This window comes from Panthera uncia, assembly GCF_023721935.1.
Source record: "Panthera uncia isolate 11264 chromosome C1 unlocalized genomic scaffold, Puncia_PCG_1.0 HiC_scaffold_4, whole genome shotgun sequence".
In the NCBI taxonomy this organism is placed as follows: domain Eukaryota; kingdom Metazoa; phylum Chordata; class Mammalia; order Carnivora; family Felidae; genus Panthera; species Panthera uncia.
The window spans coordinates 95,643,433-95,654,262 of record NW_026057585.1 but is presented as its reverse complement, the minus strand read 5'-3'; the positions used below and the strand labels follow the sequence as shown (position 1 = coordinate 95,654,262).

Genomic DNA, 10,830 nt, shown 5'->3' with positions numbered 1-10,830 from the left:
CGGGGGAGGGGCAGAGAGAGAGGGAGACACAGAATCGGAAACAGGCTCCAGGCTCCGAGCCATCAGCCCAGAGCCTGACGCGGCTTTGGGTAGTATTGACATTTTGACAATATTGGTTCTTCAGTCCATGAGCATGGAACGTTTTTCCATTTTTTGTGTGTCGTCTTCAATTTCTTTCATAAGCTTTCTATAGGTTTCAATGTATAGGTTTTTCACCTCTTTGGTTAGGTTTATTACTAAGTATTTTTGGGTTTTGTTGCAATTGTAAATGGGATCAATTACTTGATTTCCCTTTCTGCTGCTTCACTATTGGTGTATAGAAATGTAGCCAATTTCTGTGCATTGGTTTTATATCCTGTGACTTTGCTGAATTCATGAATCAGTTTTAGCAGTTTTTTGGTAGAATATTTTGGGTTGTCTGCAAAGAGTGAAAGTTTGACTTCCTCCTTGCCAGTTTAGATGCCTTTTATTCCTTTGTGTTGACTGATTGCATCTAGGACTTCCAATACTATGTTGAAATACAGTGGTGACAGTGGACATCCCTGTCGTGTGCCTGACCTTAGGGGGAAGGCTCTCAGTTTTTCCCCTTTAAGGATGATATTAGCGGTGGGTCTTTTGTATATGGCTTTTATGATCTTGAGGTATGATCCTTCTATGTGTATTTTCTTGAAGGGTTTTATCAAGAAAGGATGCTGTATTTTGTCAAATGTTTCTCTGTGTGAGAGGATCGTGTGGTTCTTGTCCTTTCTTTTATTAATGTGATGTATCACATTGATTGATTTGTGGATATTAAATCAGCCCTGCATTCCAGGTATAAATCCCACTTGATCATGGTGAATAAGTCTTTTAATGCATTGTTGGATCTGGTTGGCTAGTATCTTGTTGAGATATTTTTGAGATTTGTTGAGAATCTTGTTGAGAATTTTTGCATACACATTCATCAGGAAAATCGGTCTACAGTTCTCCTTTTTAGTGGACTCTTTGTCTGGTTTTGGAATCAAGGAAATGCTGGCCTCGTAGAATGAGTTTGGAAGTTTTCCTTCCATTTCTACTTTTTGGAACAGCTTCAAAAGAATAGTAGTTAACCCTTTTTTAAATGTTTGGTAGAATTCCCCTGGAAAGCCATCCAGCCCTGGACTCTTGTTTTTTCGGGAGATTTTTGATTACTAATTCAGTTTCTTTACTGATTATGGGTATGTGCAAATTTTCTATTTATTCCTGTTTCAGTTTTGGTAGTTTATATGTTTCTAGGAATTTGTCCATTTCTTCTAGTTTGCCCAATTTGTTGGCATATAATTGCTCATAATATTCTCTTAGTATTGTTTGTATCTCTGCAGTGTTGGTTGTGATTGCTTTCATTCTTGATTTTATTTATTTGGGTCCTTTCCTTTTTCTTTTTGATCAAACTGGCTAGGGGTTTATCAGTTTTGTTAATTCTTTCGAGGAACCAGCTCCTGGTTTCATTGATCTGTTCTACTGTTTTTTAAATTTTGATAGCATTGATTTCCACTCTAATCTTTATTACTTCCCATGTTCTGCTGGCTTGGGTTTTATTTGCTGTTCTTTTTCCAGCTCTTTAAGGTGTAAAGTTAGGTTGTGTATCTGAGACTTTTCTTCCTTCTTTAGGAAGACCTGGATTGTTACATACTTCCCTCTTATGATTACCTTTGCTGCATCGCAGAGGTTTTGGGCTGTGGTGTTATCATTTTCATTGGCTTCCATGTACTTTTTAATTTCCTCTTTAACTTCTTGGTTAACCTACTCATTCTTTACAGGGATGTTCTTTAGTCTCCAAGTTTCTGTTGTCTTTCCAAATTTTTTCTTGTGGTTGATTTCGAGTTTCATAGCATTGTTGTCTGAAAATATGCATGGTACGATCTCAATCTTTTTGAACTTGTTGAGGGCTCATTTTTGACCCAGTATGCGATCTATCCTGGGGAATGTTCCATGTGCACTCAAGAAGAATGTGTATTCTGCTGCTTTAGGATGAAATATTCTGAATATATCTGTTAAGTCCATCCAGTCCAGTGTGTCATTCAAGGCCATTGTTTCCTTGTTGATTTTCTGTTTAGAAGATCTGTCCATTGCTCTAAGTGGGGTGTTGAAGTCCCTACTGTTATGGTATTATTATCAATGAGTTTCACTATGTGTGTGTATGTGTGTGTGTGTGTGTGTGTGTGTGTGTATGTATATATACGTATGTGTGTATATATATTTGTGTGTATATATATATTTGCTCTCATGTTGGGAGCAGAAATATTTATAATTGTTAGCTCTTCTTGGTGGATAGACCCCTTACTTATGATATAATACCCTTCTTCATCTCGTTATAGTCTTTATTTTAAAATCCAGATTGTCTGATATAAGTATGGCTACTCCGACTTTCTTTTGGCTTCTGTTAGTATGACAGATGGGTCTCCATCCCCTGACTTTCAATCTGAAGGTGTCTTTAGGTCTACGATGGGTATCTTGTAAACAACGTATAGATGGATCTTGTTTAATTATCCATTCTGTTACCCTGTATGTTTTCTGGATTTTTCTGACAGTTTCCTATACATAGATTTAATTGAACCTTTTTTGGTAAGAATACTACCTATGTTGTGGTGTGTGTTTCTCGTTGCGTCAGTAGGAAGCCTGTGATGTCTGTTGCTCCCTTTACTGATGTTGCTAAATTCAGTCATCATATGATTAGGATGGTGTCCACCAGGTGTCTCTATTGTCAAGTTACCTTTACTTCTTTGTAAACAATAGTAAGCCATTGGGGGAATAATTTGAGACTGTATTTTCCCCCAAAATCTTTCACTCAGTGGTCTGATGGTTCTTACCTGAATCAGTGATTTCGTTGGTGGTTGCAAAATGGTGATTTTTCTAATTCTGTCGTTTCTTCGGTGTTTATTAGCTGATATTCTTTTGTAAGATAGAGCTTCTTCGTTCTCTCAAGTGATCTATCTATATTTAAATACAGATACACATATACATGTACATATATATAACAAATCATATTTATTTGCTGGTAACTACTGGTGGATTCTCCTCACCTTCCCTCATCCTATAGTGAAAACCTTGGTTATCAATAGCATCAATATATTAGTTTGAACTATGTGAAATTGCTCTTTTTTTTTTTTTATGTCAAAGCAGTCTAATATCAACAATTTTATGGAGTTCAACCAATTTTTACTCATTTGCTAGGCTGGCACTACTACCCAAAACGTATCCACTAAGTAAAATATGTAGATCTTATTGTAGAGTGACAAACTGCCGTACAGAAGTTGCTTGACTGAATTCTTTTTTGTTATTCTGTGTGATTACACTGTCAATTTCTACCTTTTTAATGTGATGGAAGAGCACACACTGGTATTAGTTGAAGTCCAGGCAATATCAGGATTGTGAGAAGTATAAGAAAGTGAACTGTAACTTGTTTCTTCCATGTTGTGCAGTCTCTTTCTTTCCTTTTTCTGCAGAGATACTCTGGGAAAATGCTTCTTCCTGCGTGTGGAAATTACTCTTCGAGGAGCTACCTATAGGATCTCATTTAGTGACACAGACCAGTTACCCCCTCCTTTCCGAATTGACAACTTCTCTAAGGTATCGAGCAGGGTGGTGAGCCAGTTTGGCTGTTTCACTTGCGGGAAGGTGGAGTTTGTACCGCCTTGAAGATAATGATGAAATACATTTTAAACTTGGGTTTAAAAAAACCTATGTGGGGATCTCCTCAACTGGATAACCCTAAACATCCTTACCTTCTGGAGGTGGTTTCTGCTGGTTGTTTTGATTGCTGGGCAGCCTTGTCCGGAAGTGACTTCTCAGAGCCACCTCCACCCCACCCCCAATCATTTTGACTGTATTGTTTGGTGGACATGTACCCTCTGTAGACATTCCATACAGACAGAGAGGAATTGGAATCAGACAGTCCAGTGATCATGGGAATGGGCATTTTTACTATTGCTTAGTTACAGTGAGCATTTCTATAAATCTTCCAAGTAAAGCTAAGATGGAAAGAAGATACCATTTTAAATAATGCCTTTGAATAATAACCTCTTATAGTATGTGACTTCCCATAGCCGAATTCTAGAATTTTTATTCCTTTCCGAGTTCAGAGCGTATCACGAGGGGTGAGGGTAGAAGAGATGGTCTGTGTCCTTTACTTGTTGGGCTCGTTGCAGTTTGAAAGATGACTAGAAAAGCATTTGAAGGGGCGCCTGGGTGGCTCAGTAGGTTAAGCATCGATTCCTGATTTTGGCTCAGGTCATGATCTCACGGTTCAGTTTGAGCCCTGCTTTGGGCTCCGTGCTGACAGTGCAGAGCCTGCTCAGGACTCATGCTCTCCCTCTCTCCCTGGCCCTGCCCCTCCACCTTTCTCTCACGATAGATAAAGAAATAATTTTTTTTTTTTTTTTTTTTTTTTTTTTTTTTAAAGAGAAAGGCATTTGAAGAGACGAGAGAACTGCCCTCGTGATTGTGGTTATGCCCAATGTAGGATTTGTTTGGGAAGGGTCTGGAACTTAAATTTAGGAAGCACTGACTCACTTTCTAGTGACACCACTCTGAATGAAAGTCCTCTGTATCCTCTCTGCCCTTACCGTAGGTTCCGGTTGTCTTTACTCAGCATGGTGTAGCTGAACCCAGGCTCCGAACTGAAGTGAAGCCCATGACTTCATTGGATTATGCCTGGGATGAACCCACTCTGCCTCCTTTTATCACGCTGACCGTCAAAGGGGCAGGCTCCTCAGAGCTCAACTGCAACATGAACGATTTCCAGGATAACCGACAGCTTTATTATGAAAACTTCATTTACATTGCTGCTACATATACATTCTCTGGGTAATTCTGGGTTCCGTTACTGTTCTCATAAAGCAGAAGGCTGTAATTCGTAACTGGTTTTAAATTTTAAGCAATCCTCAAGAGGCTCAAAGGATGGAGGAAGATTCCTTCCATTCTTTACCAAATCCTGGGCTCAGGGTCTATCTTGAGAGGTCTTAGGCTAAACCCTTGTCTTCTGGCTAGATTAAATTTATCTAGAGAGGCAAGACTGCTCTTTTTTTAATGATCTCCCCAATAATCCATTCTAGTATTTAACATTCCTCCCATAAGATATTAGTCCCACAATATCCTCAGTTCTTTTTTAAGGTGGTATTTTTAATGTATTTTTTAAAGTTCTTGCTGCTGGTTTTAAGTTTGTTTTATGTCTTTCCTCATTTGAAACTGACCAATCTTTATCATAATTACTCAAATCGTTTTGACTCTTCTCTCCCATTGAGAATACTGGTTAAGCAGACACTTAGAGTCTATCTTAATTTTATCACCTATGGCCAACCGAAGTAGCTCAACTTGACAGTAATTCCAGTTGCCTTAGAATTATAATCTTCACTGACATCTGGTTAGCTGTATCTAGAAAACTCAGGTGAAGAATAGCAAGTTTATTCTAATTCTGTTGTTAGATTGGCACATAGAGATTCAAAACATTGGGCTTTCAAAAAGTAGTCATTTCACCAACATATAAATACAATTATTTCTGTCCTGGTGATGGGGCCAATTTTAAGATGTACCTGTGGAAAAACCAGGGAAAATAGCTAAATCTTGAGCATTTTACAAATGTAAATCGCCGGATGGACAGGACACTTAAAGTCAGATTCCTTTCCAAAAATTCTGAATAGTTTTGCTTATGAATGGTATTTTTTATCTGCCTGCGGCTCACAAAAATAATCTCTCTGCCTGGCGGTACCTCTCATCTACCTAGAGTCCAGATTTCACTAGTAATGAATTGAACGGGCATCTTTACTTAGAATAGCCACTCTTTTCCTTGTTTGTTGCAGTTCTCTTTGGAAATAATGGTGCCGGGATGTTTATTTTGTTATAATTAAGCCAGCCTGTTTGTTTCTTTTGAAAGATTATGGCACTTGACAGCATGACATGCTTAAGGTTTTAGTGCCTGAAAAGCCAGTTCTTAATCTGGTTGTTAATCATGTTTTTCTCTTTACGTTCTTAAGTTCAATTCCAGTAGTTATTACACTCTTTAACTGAAGAATCCTTATGGGTGATTATGAGTTTAATGGGTTGGACAGATTTGGGGCAGATAAAAAGGGAGGTTCTGAGAATCTTGGTGTGAGGAGAGATTGAACCATGTTTTGGAGTATATAAGACACTATGTTTTTGCATTTGGGGAGAGAACAAATGCTGGGGAAGAGACAACTTTTGTTTTTGTTGGTTTTTATTTTAAATTGAGATGAAATTCACATAACATAAAATTAACCATTTAAGAATCAACCATTAGTGACATTTAGTGCATTCGTGATGTTGTGCAGCCACCGCCTCTGTCTAGTTCCAGAACATTTTCATCCCTCCAGGAAGAAACGCCGAACCCATTAAGCAGTTACTCCCCATTACCCTCTCCCCCCAGTCCTTGGCAACCACCAGTCTACTTTCTGTCCCTAAGGATCGACCTATTCCAGATAATTCATGTAAATTGATTCATAAATATGTGACCTGCTGTATCTGGCTTCTTTCACTTAGCATTAATATTTTCAAGGTTCGTTCACATTGCAGCACGGATTTCCTTCTTACTGTGGCCAAGTAATACTCCATTGTATGGGCATACCACACTCTGTTGTCCATTCAGCTGTTGATGGACATCTGTGTTGTCTCCTGTTGTTGGCCTTTGTGCTGCTATCAATGTGCCTGTGCATGTATTGGTTTAAGTAATTGTTTCTGATTCCTTTGTGTGTATATGTAGGAGTGGAATTGCTGGGTTCTGTGGTATTTCTGTGTTTTAACCTGAGGAACTACTATACCATTTTCCACAGTAGCTGAATCGTTTTACATTCCCGCCAGCAACATACAAGGGCCCTGACTTCTCCACACCCCCAGCAACACTATTTTACATTTTTTGGATTGTAGCCATCCTACTGGGTGTGTGATGACTTCTCAGTGTGGTTTTGATTTGCGTTTCCTTAATAACTGATGATGTTGAGGATCTTTTCCTCTGCTAATGGGCCATTTGTGTATCTTTGGAGAAATGTCTATTCAAATCCTTTTCTCATTTTTAAATTTTTTTTTCACCTTTTTATTGTTGAACTTTAAGAGTTCCTTATATAATATGGATACAAATTCTGTATCAGATATAGGATTTGCACATATCTTCTCTCCTGTTCTTTGGATGATCTTTTTACTTTCTTGATGGTGTCCTTTGAAGGTCAGAAGTTTTTTAATTTTGTTGAAATCTAATTTATGTCTTTATTTTTGTCACTTGTGCCTTTTTTTGGTCATGAAAACTAGTTTTTAACTCCCAATTCATCGGTCCCTTTTTTGATGATGGAGATTAGTGGAAAAAGGAGAATAATCTAAATAAAATCTTACCAAAATACCTTAAAGTGGGGGGGGGGGGCGCCTGGGTGACTCAGGCAGTTAAGTGTACGACTTTGGCGCAGGTCATGATCTCACAGCTTGTGAGTTTGAGCCCCCGTATCGTGCTCTGTGCTGATGGCTCGGGCCTGCTTTGGATCCTGTGTCTCCCTGTCTCTGCTCCTCCCCCGCTCACACTCTGTTTCTCTCTCTCAAAAATAAACATTAAAAAATATTTTTAGGGGCGCCTGGGTGGCGCAGTCGGTTAAGCGTCCGACTTCAGCCAGGTCACGATCTCGCGGTCCGTGAGTTCGAGCCCCGCGTCAGGCTCCGGGCTGATGGCTCAGAGCCTGGAGCCTGTTTCCGATTCTGTGTCTCCCTCTCTCTCTGACCCTCCCCCGTTCATGCTCTGTCTCTCTCTGTCCCAAAAATAAAAAAAACAAAAACAAAAACAAAAACAAAAAAAAATATTTTTAAAAAAAATACCCCAAAGTGTAGGTAGGCTGCAACATTCCATAAAACTTACGATTCTTAAGCCACAGAGAAACACAACACGATCGGGTTGGAGGAAGGTGAATACGAACCCCTTGTTTTCTTTTCATTCTAGAGGGACTTCTGATTCATTGCCAAGCTTTAGGGATGCAGTGATGCTGATCTTCTGTCTGGCAAAAAGTAGAGCTAATTCTTGGACCCTTGGAATGTCTGGCTTAATTTGGGAGGAGGGGGTGCTGAAGCTATATAGTCATTCTTTTATGTCTGAATTGTAAGGCACTAGAATCATCAGGAGAGGGGAGATGTTAGTATGTTTTCTGGCAAATGAATCTGGAAACATAACCGTGATCTTTCTGCAACTTGGGTTAGACATTCTTTCGTGATGGAAAAAAAGTCTCCCCTTTACAGATGAGGTTTTAAGCATTTGCTGCTGAGTACTTGTATATATGTGCAAGTATATGTATATACACATATGTACATATGACTGTTTTAATTCCAGTTTACAGGAGGGGACAGGAAGGCCTGTGGCTTCCAGCAAGGCCACCACCTGTGCAGAGCTGGTCTTGGATGTCTCACCAAAGACACAGAGAGTCATTTTAAAGAAGAAGGTAAGAGCACTTAGCATTTGGAGTTTAGAAGGGGAGACTGTTAGCCGTGGAGGGGACTCTGGTCATGCAGTCTGGCCCCTCCTCATGCACAGGCTGGACAACTTGCTCAGGGTGGGATGCGGGGTCTCTCCTGCTCAAGTTGCTGTTCTTCCTCCTGTCCTGTGACATCTGCTCTAGGAATTCCAAGCCCTTCTCATCTTCGATGCCCTTTTTGGAGAACTTATCTTTTAAATTCATTTTTTTCCCGAGTCATGATTTGCTGTTCTCAATACTCTCTTTTTCCATTGAAATGGCTCCCCAGTCTACTATTTCCTAAACTGAACGGAAAAATGATCAAGCTGACAACTTTCCCCCTTTTTATGCCGACACACGTTCTTTCCAAGGGTCAGTTTAGGGAAATGTTTCCACTAATAGACCTACGTATAGAGAGGAAGGCAGGCAAATCTGGCCGGAAGCAGCACAGATGGCAGACGGACTGGCGATAAGTTGTTCAAACCTCAACACGAAAGGCGCCTGAGAACTCAGAGGCGTAGAGGTGACTTTAAGAGGAAGGAGATTACTGATGATGATGATTTAAAACCTGTTTACCTGATGGCTGTGTTCCAGAAGATTTTGCATAATGTAAATCACACAGTCCCAAAATAACCCTGGTAGAGAGTGTCTCTTTACCAGTTGCCCAGATGGGGACAAAGGACCCCTTTTATCACCAGAGGTGGTGGCGCGTGTGTCAGTGGCGTCGCCTCACCTGGATGTGAGTTTGTACAGCTCTTAGCAAATTTGTAACTGGGGAACGAGGCAGGTTCAAATAATTCAAGCGAAACTTGAATACGTGTGTTTTTAATTCACTTTTACATTTTTAACAGCTTTACTGAGATGCAATTCATATACAGGCCCCCCACCTAAAGTGTACAGTTCAGTGCTTTGTAGTATATCCACAGATACGTGCAAGCAGCATCACACTCAACTTCGGAACATTTCAGCACCTCTAGAAGAGACCCTGTGTCTCTAGCTCTGACGCCATTGTTTTCTTGCTCTGCAGCCCTAAGCAGCCACTCATCTACTTTCTGTCTCTGCGTCCTTCCCTGTCTGGGCTTGCATATGATTGGTGTTTTATGAGCGGCCTCTTAGGCTTAGTGTGGTGTTTCCAAGGTTCACCCATCCGTCACCCTATCAGTACTTGTAATTCTTCTGTTCCACCCATTCAAAGTCACTTAATTCAGGTTTGCTTACCGTGTTCTCACACTCCATGGGAGGCCTCGCTTACGTGTGAGATGCATTTTGGAAATAAGATTTGGGGATGGTGACAACTAAAGAGACCACGAGCCATAGTAATTGAAAGCGCCCAGTTCTGGAGGCTTTTATGGGGGAATTGTGAAGAAGAAAATTTGGAAAAGCAATAATCTAAAAATAGAAAGCAGCGAGTCCGACAAGTCCAGTGAATTGAAAAAATAAGTGGCAGAGCGTCCTTGGAAATGATGTTGTCAGATGGCTTTCAGAGAATGTTCAAGTCGAGGAGGATGTTAGCATGAATGGAAACGAACTCGGGAGTAACGTGATTTACCAGCTGGGATTGGATCATCGGTGTGATCAGCAAAACAGCAATGTCAAATAGCTGTGTAATCTCCAAGGACTAGGGGACTATTAAGCAGAGAAAAGCAAATTTTTTTATGAAGTAGCAAAAACACTTTGAAGAGGATGTGATAATTTATGTAACATTTTTACTGTTAATTTCCTTTGATGGGGATGAAAAATGGCACCTAGGAGGGTGGATATAAATAAGTTATGCTGACGTCTAAAACCAAGCGGAGTTCTAAGAATTAGCATTAGCAACGGGACTTCTGCTCTTTAGTCAGGAACAAAGAGAGTGACATTTTAGATTGTCGGTTGGTTGGTTGGGTTTTTGTTTTTGTTGGTGTTTTTTGTTTTTTACTTTTTAAAAAAATTTTTTTTAATGTTTTTATTTATTTTTGAGACAGAGAGAGACAGAGCATGAGCAGGGGAGGGGCAGAGAGAGAGGGAGACAGAATCTGAAGCAGACCCCAGGCTCCCAGCTGTCGCACAGAGCCCGACGCGGGGCTCGAACTCACGGACCGTGAGATCATGACCTGACCTGAAGTCGGACGCTTAACCGACTGAGCCACCCAGGCGCCCCTGTTTTTTACTTTTTATACTGAACGAATCTCAAACGTAAGAGAAAAATGGGCAGAAATTCTGTAGAAGTGATGCTGTGGTTTTGATTCGTCCTGTTACTGTTGGTGCTTTAGCACTAGAGGAAGGTGATGGCTGCTGGCCTTCTGTACCGTGAACTGAAGTTTCTGTCTTGCCCTCATATTTAGTAAAGACCTTGTGGACAGGTACTTTGAGACTGTGTAGATATCCTGAACCTCATCAC

The 10,830-nt window shown here is 40.3% G+C and overlaps 1 protein-coding gene across 8 annotated transcripts in view; it reads left to right on the top strand.

The window, feature by feature from the left end:
• VPS13D (vacuolar protein sorting 13 homolog D) overlaps nt 1–10,830 on the top strand; it is a 257,455-nt gene that overhangs the window by 127,811 nt on the left and 118,814 nt on the right. For all 8 annotated transcript variants that reach the window (XM_049618063.1, XM_049618062.1, XM_049618059.1 and 5 more), the window contains 3 exons: nt 3,462–3,585; nt 4,586–4,821; nt 8,330–8,438. In XM_049618063.1, coding sequence (XP_049474020.1) covers nt 3,462–3,585; nt 4,586–4,821; nt 8,330–8,438 — 469 coding nt within the window. The remainder of the gene's footprint in view (nt 1–3,461; nt 3,586–4,585; nt 4,822–8,329; nt 8,439–10,830) is intronic.